The sequence below is a fragment of the Apium graveolens genome, chromosome 8 (genome assembly GCF_009905375.1).
Source record: "Apium graveolens cultivar Ventura chromosome 8, ASM990537v1, whole genome shotgun sequence".
Classification (NCBI taxonomy): Eukaryota; Viridiplantae; Streptophyta; class Magnoliopsida; order Apiales; family Apiaceae; genus Apium; species Apium graveolens.
This window is the reverse complement of record NC_133654.1, coordinates 256,965,987-256,987,592: the sequence shown is the minus strand read 5'-3', so window position 1 is coordinate 256,987,592 and position 21,606 is coordinate 256,965,987. Positions and strand designations below refer to the sequence as shown.

Here is a 21,606-nt window from a genome sequence, read left to right as displayed (position 1 = left end):
CTATGTGGAAAAGTGTTGGCAATAGAGGACCATAGATCTTAATATACATAGGCTAATCTTAATAAGCATAGGCTAATGGTAATCACAACAATAAAACTTGATATATATAATAACAAATGTGCTAACTAGAACCTTCTGGAATAGGTGTTTCTAGAATTGGTGTTATCTTGAACCTTCTATAATTGGTTATTGGGCCGTTTAAAATAATTGGTCTTATCTTGAATCTTCTAAAATTGGTTAATGGGCCGTTTGAAATAAACTAAGACCAACTAGAAAAAGGCCCAAAATATTGAAATTGTTAATATTATTAATTAAATACATATGCTTTGTCTGCCTAAAATTTGTGTTAACTTAAAAAATAACACAATTCGTATGAACTCATTTTTGTGAATATTAAATTAATTATACATATTTTTTTGTTAAATATATGATATCCAAGCTATTTAATTCTTCACAAAATATTTTTGAAAAATATATCATTTCATATTCATATTGGTCGGATTTAAATTATTGTGTGTTCATTTAAAATTTCACCAAAATCTTAGCTAAGATTCACAAAAAAGTTTGGCCACCCAACTTGTTTAGGACAGAACTTGGTGGATTTTGAGTATTACATTTTTTCATACTTGATAAATTAGTAATTGTTGACAAACATCCCAAATTCATTCTAGTATTCATACACAAACAAAATATTTTATATATTATATATTTTATAAATAATAAGTAAACAACTGTCTTAATTTTATATTTTAAATCCAAAATAATAGTGTGTTATTTGTAGGTAATTGAGGCAAAATGTGAGGTATTAACTTATGTAAATGTGGATCCAAAATAGTAGGAAAAAATGTGTGCGTATATTTTGAAAATTTTGTAAATTTGTGAAAAATTATATTATATATAAGTCAAAACAACATCTTCATTTCACTTTTGATGTCATCAATATAAATATCATTTTGTCAAGCAAATTTTAATTGACCATTATAAACTTATAGCATATTTAGTATTACTCATTTCACTTATCATACTGGTGTTAACAAATGAAAAGTATCATTTGGAATATTCATTTATTTGATTATAAACATTTTAAGGCTATACTTTTGTAATATGGAAAACTATCTTCCCATTATACAACATACATGCACATACACATGGGCCTGAAAAGGAATAAAATGAGGCAAACAAGCTTTGCTGGCACTTCAATTAAACTAGTTTATCTGATAAATTGGACTTAAGTTTGGAATAAAATAATTTACCCAATTAACTTGCATCACCCACACTTGTCAATATAAAATTTTGATGTTTATCTAGGATATTATTTTATGAGTTGTAATGTGCCCATTTCATGATTTTTAAATTTTAGTTTCTTATATATATAGCTTCAGCTACTTATACAGACAAGAAAACTTTCTTTCATAATAACAAATTAAAATTTTAGAGTTTCATTCTCACAAAATTTTTGCAAGTTTTGTGAACTTTATAAAAAAATTGAAGTAGAAAAAAACTGTTAAAATCTCATTCAATTTGAATTTTCTTGTAAACAAGTTAGGTAGTGAAAAAATAAGAAAATATTACACAAATATATTTATAGGAGAATAGCACTACCTTCTTCACTATTCATCTATCTTCTTGTTTAGAGGCTTGAATAAAGCTCAAATATACAGAGCAATATATGAACACAGAAGGAGATAAGTATTGTATTTTGACTACAATCAAGAGAAAATGAAGAGGATGTGTTCCTAAACTTTTAAATATTCCACAAGAATTTAGAATTTTCTCTATTACAAATTTCTAAATTTTTATATTGCTTATTTGAATAACTACATGCCATCCACAAGTGTCTTGCCACTTCTTTTTTCCAAATTTCCTTGTAAAGGTCTTCAACTTGTGTTTGGGCATTAACTGTTATAGAACTTAGGTGCTGCACCAACTGTTTGGAAAATCTATAAAGTGACGCGCTAAGAAAATTTTAAACAACAATCAATATACCAATGAACACCAAATAAAATTTTTGCCAACTCCAAAGGAACACTATCAACAAGAACAAGGATACATAACCACAACCGTCGGGAAAAACCGAACTCATCTCTGGAACTCAAATAACAAAAACCTTATTTGGTAATGCTAGTCCCACTAAGCATGAGAACTCCAGTGTAATCCTGGCGGTCAACACTAGCACCAACCTTGCTTCCTTGCTGATCATTCAATAATAAATGAGGAATTGGTTGAAAACATACCGTATTCTTATTTCATAATGAAGCAAGACCCTCTTCTAATGCAACTTTATATATGAAGCTGAGTAAAGAAGAAGGTCAGCATTCCTGGTTACCCCAACTATAAAGTTATTTTCGTAAATTAAAATCTAAACACCAACATATTATAATTACACACTACTAATAGTATATGGTGTTTATATATATGAAGATTATTGCACACGCCTCAAGTTTTTATCTCAAACAAAGACTGCAAAAATACATATAGTTTTCATGGTTTGCTTACCAGGGTCTTCTTTAATTTTATGGAGCATTATCTTCATTGTTTCCTATAAACAATAATTAATAAATAACATAAACTGAGGCAAGAAAACAAAATTGAAATATTATATACAAAAATTATGGAATTTTCTTTAAGTTTTAGACTAGAATAAACATAGTGAACAACATATATTTATCCAAACAGAGTTTGTTTCCTTTTATCATTGTGATTGGACACATCTTCTAAAACCCTGTCTTATTTAAATATAAATAAAATTAAATACTGAAATCATAAAAAATATTCATCTAAAATACCTAGAATTTGATCACCATCTAAAAATGAAAGTCACCAATTATATGGAATGCCATATCATATAGCAATCCATCGACTTACATGTGTCCAACTCATGACTTTTGAGGAACCTGCACATATACGTGAATCATTACTTATATTATTAAAATAAATCATCACTTATATTACTTATAAAATGGAAATATAATATCCTAGTATCAGATCTGTGTATCAAATTGATAAAATTGAGAGCGAAGAATTAAATTGAACTGACCTCCACCAGTGAAACAGTTTTGGCCACCATCGAGGACCATATGTCTTAATATTGTAGATGCTAAAGAGGACACTTTAACTTTATTTATATAGAAACTATTGTGTTTGCTCTATGTGGAAAAGTGTTGGCAATAGAGGACCATAGATCTTAATATGCATAGGCTAATCTTAATATGCATAGGCTAATGGTAATCACAACAATCAAACTTGATATATATAATAACAAATGTGCTAACTAGAACTTTCTCGAATTGGTGTTTCTAGAATTGGTGTTATCTTGAACCTTCTACAATTGGTTATTGGGCCGTTTAAAATAATTGGTCTTAAATCTTCTAGAATTGGTTAATGGGTGGTTTGAAATAAACTAAGATTAACTAGAAAAAGGCCCAAAATATTGAAATTGGTAATATTATTAATTAAATACATATGCTTTGTCCGCCTAAAATTTGTGTTAACTTAAAAAATAACAGAATTCGTATGAACTCATTTTTGTGAATATTAAATTAATTATACATATTTTTTTGTTAAATATATGATATCCAAGCTATTTAATTTTTCACAAAATATTTTTGAAAAATACATCATTTCATATTCATATTGGTCGGTTTTAAATTATTGTGTGTTCGTTTAAAATTTAACCAAAATTTTAGGTAACATTGAGAAAAAAGTTTGGCCACCCAACTTGTTTAGGAGAACTTGGTGGATTTTGAGTATAACATTTTTTCATACTTGATAAATTAGTAATTGTTGACAAACATCCTAAATTCATTCTAGTATTCTTACACAAACAAAATATTTTATATATTATATATTTTATAAATAATAAGTAAACAAGTGTATTAATTTTATATTTTAAATCCAAAATAATAGTGTGTTATGTGTAGGTAATTGAGGCAAAATGTGAGGTATTAACTTATGTAAATGTGGATACAAAATAGTAGGAAAAAATGTGTGCGTATGTTTTGAAAATTTTTTAAATTTGTGAAAAATCATATTATATATAAGTCAAAACAACATCTTCATTTCACTTTTGATGTCATCAATATAAATATCATTTTGTCAAGTAAATTTTAATTGACCATTATAAACTTATAGCATATTTAGTATTACTCATTTCACTTATCATACTAGTGTTAACAAATGAAATGTATCATTTGGAATATTTATTTATTTGATTATAAACATTTTAAGGCTATACTTTTGTAAAATGGAAAACTATCTTCCCATTATTCAACATACATACACATGCACATGGGCGTGAAAAAAAATAAAATGAAGCAAAAATCTGATTATTGAGCTTTCTTGGCACTTCAATTAAACTAGTTTATGTGATAAATTGGACTTAAGTTTGGAATAAAATAATATACCCAATTAACTTGCATGACCCACACTTGTCAATATAAAATTTTGATGTTTATCAAGGATATTATTTTATGAGTTATAATATGCCCATTTCATGATTTTTAAATTTTAGTTTATTATATATATAGCTTCAGCTTTATGTGATATTTTTAAATTTTGATGTTTATCTAGGATATTACTTATATTATTAATATAAATCATCACTTATATTACTTATAAAATGGAAATATCATATCCAAGTATCAGATCGGTGTATCAAATTGATAAAATTGAGAGTGAAGAATTAAATTGAACTGATCTCCACCAGTGAAACAGTTTTGGCCACCGTCGAGGACCATATGTCTTAATATTGTAGATGCTAAACTATTGTGTTTGCTCTATGTGGAAAAGTGTTGGCAATAGAGGACCATATATCTTAATATGCATAGGCTAATCTTAATATGCATAGGCTAATGGTAATCACAACAATCAAATTTGATATATATAATAACAAATGTGCTAACTAGAACTTTCTCGAATTGGTGTTTCTAGAATTGGTGTTATCTTGAACCTTCTAGAATTGGTTATTGTGCCGTTTAAAATAATTGGTCTTATCTTGAATCTTCTAGAATTGGTTAATGGGTGGTTTGAAATAAACTAAGATTAACTAGAAAAAGGCCCAAAATATTGAAATTGGTAATATTATTAATTAAATACATATATTTTGTCCGCCTAAAATTTGTGTTATCTTAAAAAATAACAGAATTTGTATGAACTCATGTTTGTGAATATTAAATTAATTATACATATTTTTTTGTTAAATATATGATATCCAAGCTATTTAATTCTTCACAAAATATTTTTGAAAAATACATCATTTCATATTCATACTGGTCGGTTTTAAATTATTGTGTGTTCGTTTAAAATTTAACCAAAATTTTAGGTAACATTCAGAAAAAAGTTTGGCCACCCAACTTGTTTAGGAGAACTTGGTGGATTTTGAGTATAACATTTTTTCATACTTGATAAATTAGTAATTGTTGACAAACATCCTAAATTCATTCTAGTATTCTTACACAAACAAAATATTTTATATATTATATATTTTATAAATAATAAGTAAACAAGTGTATTAATTTTATATTTTAAATCCAAAATAATAGTGTGTTATGTGTAGGTAATTGAGGCAAAATGTGAGGTATTAACTTATGTAAATGTGGATACAAAATAGTAGGAAAAAATGTGTGCGTATGTTTTGAAAATTTTTTAAATTTGTGAAAAATCATATTATATATAAGTCAAAACAACATCTTCATTTCACTTTTGATGTCATCAATATAAATATCATTTTGTCAAGTAAATTTTAATTGACCATTATAAACTTATAGCATATTTAGTATTACTCATTTCACTTATCATACTAGTGTTAACAATGAAATGTATCATTTGGAATATTTATTTATTTGATTATAAACATTTTAAGGCTATACTTTTGTAAAATGGAAAACTATCTTCCCATTATTCAACATACATACACATGCACATGGGCGTGAAAAAAAATAAAATGAAGCAAAAATCTGATTATTGAGCTTTCTTGGCACTTCAATTAAACTAGTTTATGTGATAAATTGGACTTAAGTTTGGAATAAAATAATATACCCAATTAACTTGCATGACCCACACTTGTCAATATAAAATTTTGATGTTTATCAAGGATATTATTTTATGAGTTATAATATGCCCATTTCATGATTTTTAAATTTTAGTTTATTATATATATAGCTTCAGCTTTATGTGATATTTTTAAATTTTGATGTTTATCTAGGATATTACTTATATTATTAATATAAATCATCACGTATATTACTTATAAAATGGAAATATCATATCCAAGTATGAGATCCGTGTATCAAATTTATAAAATTGAGAGTGAAGAATTAAATTGAACTGATCTCCACCAGTGAAACAGTTTTGGCCACGGTCGAGGACCATATGTCTTAATATTGTAGATGCTAAAGAGGACACTTTAACTTTGATTTATATAGAAACTATTGTGTTTGCTCTATGTGGAAAAGTGTTGGCAATAGAGGACCATAGATCTTAATATGCATAGGCTAATCTTAATAAGCACAGGCTAATGGTAATCACAACAATCAAACTTGATATATATAATAAAAAATGTGCTAACTAAAACCTTCTCCAATTGGTGTTTCTAGAATTGGTGTTATCTTGAACCTTCTAGAATTGGTTATTGGGCCGTTTAAAATAATTGGTCTTATCTTGAATCTTCTAGAATTGGTTAATGGGTCTTTTGAAATAAACTAAGATCAACTAGAAAAAGGCCCAAAATATTGAAATTGGTAATATTATTAATTAAATACATATGCTTTGTCTGCCTAAAATTTGTGTTAACTTAAAAAATAACAGAATTCGTATGAACTCATTCTTGTGAATATTAAATTAATTATACATATTTTTTTGTTAAATATATGATATCCAAGCTATTTAATTCTTCACAAAATATTTTTGAAAAATACATCATTTCATATTCATATTGGTCGGATTTAAATTATTGTGTGTTCATTTAAAATTTCACCAAAATTTTAGGTAAGATTCACAAAAAAGTTTGGCCACCCAACTTGTTTAGGACAGAACTTGGTGGATTTTGAGTATTACATTTTTTCATACTTGATAAATTAGTAATTGTTGACAAACATCCCAAATTCATTCTAGTATTCATACACAAACAAAATATTTTATATATTATATATTTTATAAATAATAAGTAAACAACTGTATTAATTTTATATTTTAAATCCAAAATAATAGTGTGTTATGTGTAGGTAATTGAGGCAAAATGTGAGGTATTAACTTATGTAAATGTGGATCCAAAATAATAGGAAAAAATGTGTGCGTACATTTTGAAAATTTTGTAAATTTGTGAAAAATCATATTATATATAAGTCAAAACAACATCTTCATTTCACTTTTGATGTCATCAATATAAATATCATTTTGTCAAGCAAATTTTAATTGACCATTATAAACTTATAGCATATTTAGTATTACTCATTTCACTTATCATACTGGTGTTAACAAATGAAAAGTATCATTTGCAATATTCATTTATTTGATTATAAACATTTTAAGGCTATACTTTTGTAATATGGAAAACTATCTTCCCATTATTCAACATACATGCACATGCACATGGGCCTGAAAAAGAATAAAATGAAGCAAACAAGCTTTGCTGGCACTTCAATTAAACTAGTTTATCTGATAAATTGGACTTAAGTTTGGAATAAAATAATTTACCCAATTAACTTGCATCACCCACACTTGTCAATATAAAATTTTGATGTTTATCTAGGATATTATTTTATGAGTTGTAATGTGCCCATTTCATGATTTTTAAATTTTAGTTTCTTATATATATAGCTTCAGCTACTTACACAGACAAGAAAACTTTCTTTCATAATAACAAATTAAAATTTTAGAGTTTCATTCTCACAAAATTTTTGCAAGTTTTGTGAACTTTATAAAAAAATTGAAGTAGAAAAAAACTGTTAAAATCTCATTCAATTTGAATTTTCTTGTAAACAAGTTAGGTAGTGAAAAAATAAGAAAATATTACACAAATATATTTATAGGAGAATAGCACTACCTTCTTCACTATTCATCTATCTTCTTGTTTAGAGGCTTGAATAAAGCTCAAATATACATAGCAATATATGAACACAGACGGAGATAAGTATTGTATTTTGACTACAATCAAGAGAAAATGAAGAGGATGTGTTCCTAAACTTTTAAATATTCCACAAGAATTTAGAATTTTCTCTTTTACAAATTTCTAAATTTTTATATTGCTTATTTGAATAACTACATGCCATCCACAAGTGTCTTGCCACTTCTTTTTTCCAAATTTCCTTGTAAAGGTCTTCAACTTGTGTTTGGGCATTAACTGTTATAGAACTTAGGTGCCGCACCAACTGTTTGGAAAATCTATAAAGTGACGCGCTAAGGAAATTTTAAACAACAATCAATATACCAATGAATACCAAATAATATTTTTACCAATTCCAAAGGGAACACTATCAAACAAGAACAAGGATACATAAGCACAACCGTCAGGAAAAACCAACTCATCTCTGGAACTCAAATAACAAAAACCTTATTTGGTAATGCTAGTCCTACTAAGCATCAGAACTCCAGTGTAATGCTGGCCGTCAACACTAGCACCAACCTTGCTTCCTTGCTGATCATTCAATAAAAAATGAGGAATTGGTTGAAAACATACCGTATTCTTATTTCAAATTGAATCAAGACCCTGTTCTAATGCAACTTTATATATGAAGCTGAGGTGTATGCATGCTCTTCAAAGAAAGTAGGTGTCTCAATTGGATTGCGCATAGGGTTCGAGTAAAGGATTAAAGGAGAAGGTCACCATTCCTGGTTACCCCAACTATAAAGTTATTTTCGTAAATTAAAATCTAAACACCAACATATTATAATTACACACTACTAATAGTATATGGTGTTTATATATATAAAGATAATTGCACACGCATGGAGTTTTTATCTCAAATAAAGACTGCAAAAATACATATAGTTTTCATGGTTTGCTTACCGGGGTCTTCTTTAATTTTATGGAGCACTATCTTCATTGTTTCCTGTAAACAATAATTAATAAATAACATAAACTGAGGCAAGAAAACAAAATTGATAACATTATATACAAAAATTATGGAATTTCTTTAAGTTTTAGACTAGAATAAACATAGTGATCAACATATATTTATCCAACCAGAGTTTGTTTCCTTTTATCATTGTGATTGGACACATCTTCTAAAACCCTGTCTTATTTAAATATAAATAAAATTAAATACTGAAATCATAAAAAATATTCATCTAAAACACGTAGAATTTGATCACCATCTAAAAATGAAAGTCACCAATTATATGGAATGCCATATCATATAGCAATCCATCTACTTACATGTGTCCAACTGATGACTTTTGAGGAACCTGCACATATACGTGAATCATTACTTATATTATTAACATAAATCATCACTTATATTACCTATAAAATGGAAATATAATATCGGAGTATCAGACCTGTGTATCAAATTGATAAAATTGAGAGTGAAGAATTAAATTGAACTGACCTCCACCAGTGAAACAGTTTTGGCCACCATCCAGGATCATATGTCTTAATATTGTAGATGCTAAAGAGGACACTTTAACTTTAATTTATATAAAAACTATTGTGTTTGCTCTATGTAGAAAAGTGTTGGCAACAGAGGACCATAGATCTTAAGATGCATAGGCTAATCTTAATATGCATAGGCTAATGGTAATCACAACAATCAAACTTGATATATATATAAAAACAAATGTGCTAACTAGAACCTTCTCCAATTGGTGTTTCTAGAATTGGTGTTATCTTGAACCTTCTAGAATTGGTTATTGGGCCCTTTAAAATAATTGGTCTTATCTTGAATCTTCTAGAATTGGTTAATGGGTCCTTTGAAATAAACTAAGACCAACTAGAAAAGGCCCAAAATATTGAAATTGGTAATATTATTAATTAAATACATATGTTTTGTCGGCCTAAAATTTGTGTTAACTTAAAAAATAACAGAATTTGTATGAACTCATTTTTGTGAATATTAAATTAATTATACATATTTTTTTGTTAAATATATGATATCCAAGTTATTTAATTCTTCACAAAATATTTTTGAAAAATACATCATTTCATATTCATATTGGTCGGTTTTAAATTATTGTGTGTTCATTTAAAATTTAACCAAAATTTTAGGTAACATTCAGAAAAAAGTTTGGCCACCCAACTTGTTTAGGACAGAACTTGGTGGATTTTGAGTATAACAGTTTTTCATACTTGATAAATTAGTAATTGTTGACAAACATCCTAAATTCATTCTAGTATTCTTACACAAAACAAAATATTTTATATATTATATATTTTATAAATAATAAGTAAACAAGTTTATTAATTTTATATTTTAAATCCAAAATAATAGTGTGTTATGTGTAGGTAATTGAGGCAAAATGTGAGGTATTAACTTATGTAAATGTGGATACAAAATAGTAGGAAAAAATGTGTGCGTACATTTTGAAAATTTTGTAAATTTGTGAAAAATCATATTATATATAAGTCAAAACAACATCTTCATTTCACTTTTGATGTAATCAATATAAATATCATTTTGTCAAGCAAATTTTAATTGACCATTATAAACTTATAGCATATTTAGTATTACTCATTTCACTTATCATACTGGTGTTAACAAATGAAATGTATCATTTGGAATATTCATTTATTTGATTATAAACATTTTAAGGCTATACTTTTGTAATATGGAAAACTATCTTCCCATTATTCAACATACATGCACATGCACATGGGCCTGAAAAAGAATAAAATGAAGTAAACAAGCTTTCTTGGCACTTCAATTAAACTAGTTTATCTGATAAATTGGACTTAAGTTTGGAATAAAATAATTTACCCAATTAACTTGCATCACCCACACTTGTCAATATAAAATTTTGATGTTTATCTAGGATATTATTTTATGAGTTATAAAGTCCCCATTTCATGATTTTTAAATTTTAGTTTCTTATATATATAGCTTGAGCTTCTTATACAGACAAGAAAACTTCCTTTCATAATAAGAAATTAAAATTTTAGAGTTTAATTCTCACAAAATTTTTGCAAGTTTTGTGAACTTTATAAAAAAATTGAAGTAGAAAAAAACTGTTAAAATCTCATTTAATTTGAATTTTCCAGTAAACAAGTTAGGTAGTGAAAAAATAAGAAACTATTACACAAATATATTTATAGGAGAATAACAGTACCTCCTTCACTATTCATCTATCTTCTTGTTTTGAGGCTTGAATAAAGCTGAAATATATATAGCAATATATGAACACAGACGGAGATAAGTATTGTATTTTGACTACAATCAAGAGAAAATGTAGAGGATGTGTTCCTAAACTTTTAAATATTCCTCAAGAATTTAGAATTTTCTCTGTTACAAATTTCTAACTTTTTATATTGCTTATTTGAATAACTACATGCCATCCACAAGTGTCTTGCCACTTCTTTTTTCCAAATTTCCTTGTAAAAGTCTTCAACTTGTGTTTGGACATTAACTGTTATAGAACTTAGGTGGTGCACCAAGTGTTTGGAAAATCTATAACGTGACGCGCTAAGGAAATTTTAAACAAAAATCAATATACCAATGAACACCAAATAAAATTTTTACCAACTCCAAAGGGAACAGTATCAAGCACAACCATCGGGAAAAACCAACTCATCTCTGGAACTCAAATAACAAAAACCTTATTTGGTAATGCTAGTCCCACTAAGCATCAGAACTCAACACTAGCACCAACCTTGCTTCCTTGCTGATCATTCAATAAAAAATGAGGAATTGGTTGAAAACATACTGTATTCTTATTTCATAATGAAGCAAGACCCTGTTCTAATGCAACTTTATATATGAAGCTGAGGTGTATGCATGCTCTTCAAAGAAAGTACCTGTCTCAACTGGATTGCGCATAGGGTTCGAGTAAAGGATTAAAGGAGAAGGTCAGCATTCCTGGTTACCCCAACTATAAAGTTAGTTTGGTAAATTAAAATCTAAACACCAACATATTATAATTACACACTACTAATAGTATATGGTGTTTATATATATGAAGATAATTGCACACGCCTCAAGTTTGTATCTCAAACAAAGACTACAAAAATACATAGAGTTTTCATGGTTTGCTTACCTGGGTCTTCTTTAATTTTTGGAGCATTATCTTCATTGTTTCCTGTAAACAATAATTAATAAATAATATAAACTGTGGAAAGAAAACAAAATTGATAACATTATATACAAAAATTATGGAATTTTCTTTAAGTTTTGGACTAGAATAAACATAGTGATCAACATATATTTATCCAACCAGAGTTTGTTTCCTTTTATCATTCTGATTGGACACATCTTCTAAAATCCTGTCTTATTTAAATAAATAAAATTAAATACTAAAATCATAAATAATATTCATGTAATACACCTAGAATTTGATCACCATCTAAAAATGAAAATCACCAATTATATGGAATGCCATATCATATAGCAATCCATCTACTTACATGTGCCCAACTCATGACTTTTGAGGAACCTGCATATATACCCCTAAAATGAATCATTACTTATATTATTAAAATAAATCATCACTTATATTACTTATAAAATGGAAAAATCATATCCAAGTATCAGATCCATGTATCAAATTGATAAAATTGAGAGTGAAGAATTAAATTGAACTACCTCCACCAGTGAAACAGTTTTGGCCAACATAGAGGACCATATATCTTAATATTATAGATGGTAAAGAGGACACTTTAGCTTTGATTTATATAGAAACTATTGTGTTTGCTCTATGTGGAAAAGTGTTGGCAACAGAGGACGATAGATCTTAATATGCATAGGCTAATCTTAATAAGCATAGGCTAATGGTAATCACAATAATCAAACTTGATATATATAATACAAATGTTCTAACTAGAACCTTCTCCAATTGGTGTTTCTACAATTGGTGTTATCTTGAACCTTCTAGAATTGGTTATTGGGCCGTTTAAAATAATTGGCCTTATCTTGAATCTTCTAGAATTGGTTAATGGGCCGTTTGAAATAAACTAAGACCAACTAGAAAAAGGCCCAAAATATTGAAATTGTTAATATTATTAATTAAATACATATGTTTTGTCGGCCTAAAATTTGTGTTAACATAAAAAATAAGAGAATTAGTACGAACTCATTTTTGTGAATATTAAATTAATTATACATATTTTATTTGTTAAATATATGATATCCAAGCTATTTAATTCTTCACAAAATATTTTTGAAAAATACATCATTTTATGAGCGGATTTAAATTATTGTTTGTTCATTTAAAATTTCACCAAAATTTTAGGTTAGATTCACAAAAAAGTTTGGCCACCCAACTTGTTTAGGACAGAACTTGGTGGATTTTGAGTATTACATTTTTTCATATAAATTAGTAATTGTTGACAAACATCCCAAATTCATTCTAGTATTCATACACAAACAAAATATTTTATATATTATATATTTTATAAATAATAAGTAAACAACTTTATTAATTTTATATTTTAAATCCAAAATAATAGTGTGTTATGTGTAGGTAATTGAGGTAAAATGTGAGGTATTAACTTATGTAAATGTGGATCCAAAATAGTAGGAAAAAATGTGTGCGTACATTTTGAAAATTTTGTAAATTTTTGAAAAATCATATTATATATAAGTCAAAATAACATCTTCATTTCACTTTTGATGTCATCAATATAAATATCATTTTGTCAAGCAAATTTTAATTGACCATTATCTAATATCTTGGCACTTCAATTAAATTAGTTTATCTAATAAATTGGACTTAAGTTTTGAATACAATAATATACCCAATTAATTTGCATCACCCACACTTGTCAATATAAAATTTTGATGTTTATCTAGGATATTATTTTGTGAGTTATAATGTGCCCATTTCATCATTTTAAATTTTAGTTTCTTATATATATAGCTTCAGCTTCTTATACAGACAAGAAAACTTTCCTTTATAATAACAAATTAAAATTTTAGAGTTTAATTCTCACAAAATTTTTGCAAGTTTTGTGAACTTTATAAAAAAATTGAAGTAGAAAAAAACTATTAAAATCTCATTCAATTTGAATTTTCTTGTAAACAAGTTAGGTAGTGAAAAAATAAGAAACTATTACACAAATATATTTATAGGAGAATAACAGTACCTCCTTCACTATTCATCTATCTTCTTGTTTAGAGGCTTGAATAAAGCTCAATTATACATAGCAATAAGTCTATATATGAACACAAAGGGAGATAAGTATGGTATTTTGACTACAATCAAGAGAAAATGTAGAGGATGTGTTCCTAAACTTTTAAATATTCCTCAAGAATTTAGAATTTTCTCTGTTACAAATTTCTAACTTTTTATATTGCTTATTTGAATAACTACATGCCATCCACAAGTGTCTTGCCACTTCTTTATTCCAAATTTCCTTGTAAAGGTCTTCAACTTGTCTTCCGGCGTAAACTTGAAATTAGATGGCTCGATAGATAATATTATATTCTAATTGTCAAGGCAAATTGGGACAGTCTCTTATGCAAATGGGACAGTCCCTTTACAAATGAGACATTGAATGGGATAGTCTCAATTAAATGCAGAATGTAAATAACAGTAATTAAAATGCAGAATGCTGAAAACTGAAAAGTAAAATCACCAGAAGTTTTCATTTGGTTAGGCCCCTACACCTAGTCTATGGCCTACATCCAAGTCCACATGCCAACTAGCATAGAGAATGTATTATATCCACTTAATACAAAGTACTTACAAATTTTCCTTGATTACAAACTTGGCCCACTTGAAAGAAACCTTTCCCTAGCACACAGCTACCTAGCACAAAGCTACTTGGCCTTCCTCTTGTAATCAAACTCCCACAACGCGGGACAAGTGATATAATACACCTTTCAGATACAAGAATATAATATGAAAGTTTATACCTCAACTAGGCTTCTTGTTTTCTGGATATGTATCTCTGGTATAGAACAAGAAAGTGTTATCAGATGATGAAAGATTGATGTGAAAGCATTAACCACAAATCTGAAATAATGAGTTGTATTTATAGGCAAAGTTCTAACAGAATTAGTTTCAAACAAAAGATAAGATAGAATTTGAAGATAAGTTTGTTTGAAAATATTTGAATGAAACTTTGAAACTAATCTGTTAGTAATTTGAAAAAGGATAAATCAAGTAAAGATTAGGCTTGAGAGATTTAAACTTGATTTATAAGATAGGGTTTGTTTGAGATAAGTTAGAAAGATATTTATCCAGTCAAACAAGATACATAAAAACCCTAACTGCACTCCTAGAAAAAACTGCATTGATAGTCTCCGATATAGTATTGCTTTCATTCATTTGTTTCTGCATTTTGTTGTTGAAGAATCTTATCATCATAAAACCGAACAACTAACATTCTCCCCCTTTTATGATGATGACAAAGAAAGCATAAATGCTCCCCCTATCAAAAACACTAAAGGCCTGTAAACCAGAGTTACATACAACAGAATATATCGCAGTTTATAATATATGAAATCAATATGAGAATGAGACAACTAAAGAATGAATGAGATACTAGATCAATGTGCATAAAAGAGACAGTATAAAACATTATATCATAACAACCCATCCATAAACCAAGATGTCCAGTTGTTATCTAATCATATAAACGAAACCCGAATATATCAGTCTCAAACACATAAAACACACACAAAACCAACAAAACCATCCATCAAAAACTAAGTTCAAACACCAACACACCCAGCATAACATAGTCTGAAAACCAAATCTGAAAAACCAACTGAAATAACGTCTTAAAAATATCATAAAATTTCTCCCCCTTCATCATAAAAGGGTCCTCAATTGAAATCGTCATCAACGTTAACTGGAGCTTTGCCCTTGCCTGAACCAGAAGCCTTGTTCTGGGATGAAGGAAACACCGGAGCTGAGCCATACCCTGAAAAGAGCTTGGCAAAGGCATCTTGAGTTGGTGCCTTTCTGTCCTGTTCACGAAGCCAGTCAAATATCTTTGCTTTGTATTCTTCTCTGGTCATGCCAAAAATTGAAGGTGGAGGGATGGCAAGAAGTGGCAGTAGAGCAGTGATTTCTTCTAAAGTGCAATCTCCAATCCAGTCTTTTTTCTTGTGCCAGTACATCTTGCTCTTATATTGCATGGCTGACAACTGCTGAGACACAAACTTAGTCTCGGACCCAAGCTTGAAAAATAACTTAACAAACTCCTTTTCCCATGCCTTAGTAGAGGAAACCATTCCTTCTTGTAGAGTCCCAAACTCAAAGTCTATTGTCTTAGCCAACTTGACATCAAAAGCATGCAACACGGAAAGTTTTGCATTGATAGCATCCAAAGATGAACAAACATTCTTCCTAAACATCTCAAAAGAAGCATTTAAAATACTGACTTCAGAAGTCAGTGACCCGAGAGTTTTGACAGAAGCAAAATGTTGATTAATTGACGCTAAAGCAGCATAATTTTCTTCTAACTTGGCAAACAAGGAATTGAGAAAAGTATTGGTGTTTTGGTCATTTGGGTCTGAGGCATAATGGGGGGATTTGGGTAAACCACCAAAAGAATGGTGGGCATCATCAAAGAACAAATTATTTTACTCAGATACTACGAGACCATTCGCAGTCAAAATAGACAAGTAAAAAACAACATTCAATTTTTCTGACTTAGCAGACTCAAAAGGAACATGAAAATACTGAAAAATCTTTGTCAATAAAGGAGGGTATCGAAGATGTATTGATTCATGTTTAGCACAATGATTCATGTTGGAAATTATCAAAGAAGCCAAATTACAAGGGGTTTTCTTAACAAACACAGACAAAAGAATAGAATCCTGAAATGTGACTCTATCACGATCAGATTTATGAGGCAGAACATTCGAGTGAAACAATTTAAATAACAATAAACACATAGGAGTTAAATCAGTTACCAATGGTTTGACAGACAAAGAAACAAAGTTGTCACCAAGAATAGCTTTGAGTTATTCTTCATACTGAAATCCAGGAATCTCGTCAAAGGCCTGATGAGTAGTAAACGGGCAGGGGCCTTGATCAGATACTCCTGTGAGCCGGGCCAACAAATCCGCCTTAAAGAAAACCGGACTTCCTTTCACCTGAAGAGAACATAATATTATTAGACAAAATCGAAAAATTCGCATAGAACTCCTTCAATAAATCTGGATAGATCACATCTGAAGGCGACAACAATCCAGCACACACAACGGCTTCAAACAACACTGATACACCGATCTTAGTAAGATGATCAAAATCACACAATCTCTCTTTCAAAATAGACTTGTGCCACGCCTTGGTAGTGCTTTCCTTTGCATGACATTCGAAAGAATCAGGAGATGCTTCGCTTGATGCTTCGGAAACAACTACAGCTACACGACGACGCTCCAAACTAGACGGACCAGTGGTCAGGGTTTGGTTAGTGGTGGATCTCGAACGGCGGGCCATGGAAGGAGGAAGATTTTAGGGTTAAGAGAGAAAAGGATAGGATTTTGAGAGAATGAGAGGATAGAATGAGAAAAGAAAATGAAAAGATTAAGAGAGAGAGAGAGTTTAAAGAGAAGTAGGAACTGAAGAGTTAGATATGGAAGAGGAAGTGAACAGGTGCATCATTTTGAATAATGCAAACTCTTTGATTGTTTCATCAAAATGACGATCCCATCTCCTTGAGGCTTGCTTCAATCTATAAATAGGTCGAAGCAACTTACAAACCATCTTAGAAAACGTTGGATCAAAAAAACCCTCACGTTGTATCATGTAAATATCCTCTTCAAGGCCCCTATTTAAAAAAGTAGTTTTGACATCCATTTGCCAAATCTCATAGTTGGAATATGCAGCTATTGCTAGCAAAATCTTGATGGACTTGACCATAGAAACTGGTGAAAAAGTCTCATCATAGTCTATACCATGTATTTGTTTGAAACTTTTTTCCACTAGTTGCACCTTATAGGTCTGCACTTTACCATCCATGTCAGTTTTCCTCTTGAAAACCCACTCGCACCCTATACTTTTTACCCCTTTATTTTGGTACATGGATTCCATCTCGGATTTCATGGCCTCTAGCCATCTCTCGGAGTATGGGATGTTCATAGATTCTTGGTAGGTAAGAGGATCACCATTGTCTATTAGCATCAAATTATTATCCTGAGTCAAGAGAAATCCATAATATCTCTCTAACTCGTGATGAGCCCTAATAGACCTACAAACAACCTGTGTTTTCGGAGCAGGAATATCTTGATTTACATCCTGCTCACTTTCCAACTCTGGTTCAATATTATTTTGTACATCTCAATCTTCATCAAGATCTATTGTCCTCCCATTATTTTCTTGGAAAGTAACTCTCTTCCAAGAAATATAGCGGTCCGAGCAACAAACACTTTCTTCTCAGTAGGATTATAAAAGCTATACCCTTTTGTTTCCTCAGGATATCCCACAAAAAATATTTATCTGATTTTGGTCCTAGCTTGTCAGAGACCAAGCATTTTTCAAATGCTTCGCATCCCCATACTTTCATAAATGACATGCTATGACGTTTCTTAGTCCATATCTCATATGGAGTCTTTTGAACCGATTTAGTTGGAACTCGGTTAGTGTATATGCAGTCATTTCTAGATCATAACTCCATAAATATATTGGAAGATCTGCTAGACTCATCATCGATCACACCATGTCCAGCAAGGTATGATTTCTCCTCTCAGAAACTCCTTTCCATTGAGGCATTCCAGGAGGAGTAAGCCGTGATACGATACCACACTCCTTCAAAAACCCTTTAAACTCGAGGATTAAGTATTCTCGTCCATGATCTGATCGTAGAACTTTAATACTTTCCTCGGTTTTATTTTCCACTCTGGCCTCTTATTTTTGAACTTTTCAAAAGAATCAGATTTGTTCTTCAAAAGGTACACATATCCATTTCTCCTGAAATCATCATTACATTTAATAAAGTATTAAAAGCCACCTATTGCCATCGTACGAATTGGACCACATACATCACTATGTATAAGTCCTAATCGTTCGGTGGCCCTTTCATATTGTCTGGTAAAAGGAGCTTCAACCATTTTTCCAGTTAGAAAATATTTGCATTCTTCGTATAATTCAAAATCAAACTTATCCAATTATAGCCATCTTAATGTAACTTGGAAATGCATTTCTCAATTATGTGACCTAAACGACAATGCCAGAGGTATGTTTGATTTAAGTATATCATGTTAATAGTTTATTATCATTACTGTTTACATTATATACATGAGTACCTAGATCAAGAACATATAAACCACTAAACAAACGTGCAACCCCGTAGGCAACATTATTCAACGAAAAGGAACAACTATTGTTCTGAATTAAAAATGAAAAACCTTTCTTGCCCAAACAAGAAACCGAAATAATATTTCTGCAAATCCCAGGCACGTAAAAACATATATCTGGTTTTAAAATAAGCCCAATAGGAAACGATAAATGATAAGTCCCTACAGGTAAAGCAGTAACCTTTGCGCCATTTCCAACATGGAGGACGACTTCTTCCTTTGCCAATGTCCTACTTCCCCGCAGTTCCTGCACATTTAAACAAATGTGAGAACCACATCCAGTATCTAATACCCATCAAGTAGAAGTAGACAAATTAACTTCTATAATATAAATACCTGAATCAGAAGCACCATCAACCTTCTTCTTCTTCATATCCTCCAAATAGGCATGACAGTTTCTCTTCCAGTGACCCGGTTTCTTGTAGTAGTGATAAGTATCACCCTTTGCAACACCACCTTCAGGCTTCAAAGCTTATTTGGGAGCATTTTTAGTAGAAGCAGTAGACTTGGATCCCATCCTCTTCTTACCTTTCCCTTTTGCACTCCCTTTATTCATCATCATTATGGGAGCAGAGGGCACCTTCTGAATGTTGGTCTCAGTAGTTTTTAACATAGTCAACAATCGGTAGGTGTCTTGTCTATCTCATTCATGTTGTAATTAATTATTAACTGAGCAGAGTAATTGTTCAGAGATTGTAAGATTAGATCTATATGGGCTTTCGGACCAATCGTGTAACCCAAAGTAACAAGGTGATCCATATATCCAATCATCTTCAGAACATGCGGTCCAACCAGATCATGATCACCGTGTTTGCATTCATACACAGATTTTCTTATATCAAACCTCTCTTGATGTGCCTTTCCTTCAAACATACATTTAAGGTACTCAATCATGATATAAGCATCCATAGTCGCTTGCATCAAACATGTGACATCCGTGTCATCATCTATATGCCTATGATAAGCAGCCTTTTAAACACGCGTTATACCTTCAGGAAGAGGTCCAGAGCGAGGAACATCAATGACATGGAGCTTTCGCTCCTGCCTGAGGACTATCCTCAAGTTCCTTTGCCAATCAAGGAAGTTTATTCCTGTCAGCTTGTCCTTTTCAAGGACTGACCGCATAGAGAAGTTGTTTGAGTTGTTTGCCATTTGATATCTACAATTTTAAAATGCATAAAATTCATATATATTCACAATATATATATCCCACTAATTTTATTAAATTAATAGCTCTAACTATCAATTCAGAAAGAATATCTTCTATGTCCTTTCTAGTGAGCCAAGATCCTGATTTTAAAACGTTTTAGTTCAGCATTGGCTTTACTCCTAAAACATAATTCAATACGGTAGACAACATTAGTCAATTATATCAACTATAAAACTCTTCGATACTTCGGTGGAATAACATTTGTTCATATTTATCTAATAAATCTCGCTAAACTCCATGCCTCTAAGTTCACAATCCTATTATGGTAACTTAGTTAAGTTAAACCCAACATTCAGAAAGTATCAATATACTTCAATGTATCTCCCATAATAGATGGGAGTACTTCGCTCTGGTAAACCCACTCCTTATCGATCTAGGGGTTAACACACTGGACATATTGGAAGGCATCTAAACAACTTAATATAAACTTTGGAGATTGGTAATATTAAAATGATCATGATCATATCATAAAGAGATTCCCAATTTTTTCTTGAATAAAATACTTCAATATTCGTCAATGGTTTGATTTCTAGGTAGTGAGGGAGTCACAACGGTCACGCTTAAAACCCACAACCTTACAAGTTCAATGAACCCGCTTTTGACAAAATCGCCCCAAATCAGAAATAAAGAAATTTTATATTTTATTATGTGTTTCTGAAACAAGAGAATCTCATGAAGGATTTTTAAATTTTAAAATCCTGAATTGTTACATATTTATCTTGTTTAGTAGATATGGCATGGGTGATGTATCTAATACATATATACATTGTAAATCTAATTAAGCATGCATCATTCTAACTTCTCTACACATTCGTTCATCACATGATATATGTAAAGTGCAATAAAATAAACATGGTAGGTTATGGCCCAATCCTATGTGATGTTTATCAAGCTAACGATAAAGATCATGGTCAATATAAGGTGGTTAAATATATAAATACAACTATCTATTAAATCATATGTCTTCTTGTTATATTTGCTTCAATTCTTCAAGTACATTAA

General features: G+C 30.0%; 1 protein-coding gene across 1 annotated transcript; it reads right to left on the bottom strand.

The window, feature by feature from the left end:
• Nucleotides 1-20,009: 20,009 nt before the first annotated feature.
• On the bottom strand, nt 20,010-20,546 carry LOC141680699 (uncharacterized). The gene is made up of 2 exons (XM_074486853.1): nt 20,384-20,546; nt 20,010-20,257 (listed from the first exon to the last, which is right to left on the bottom strand). The coding sequence occupies exons 1-2, from the start codon at nt 20,544-20,546 to the stop codon at nt 20,010-20,012; spliced, it is 411 nt and encodes a 136-aa protein (XP_074342954.1).
• Between the last annotated feature and the right edge of the window lie 1,060 nt (nt 20,547-21,606).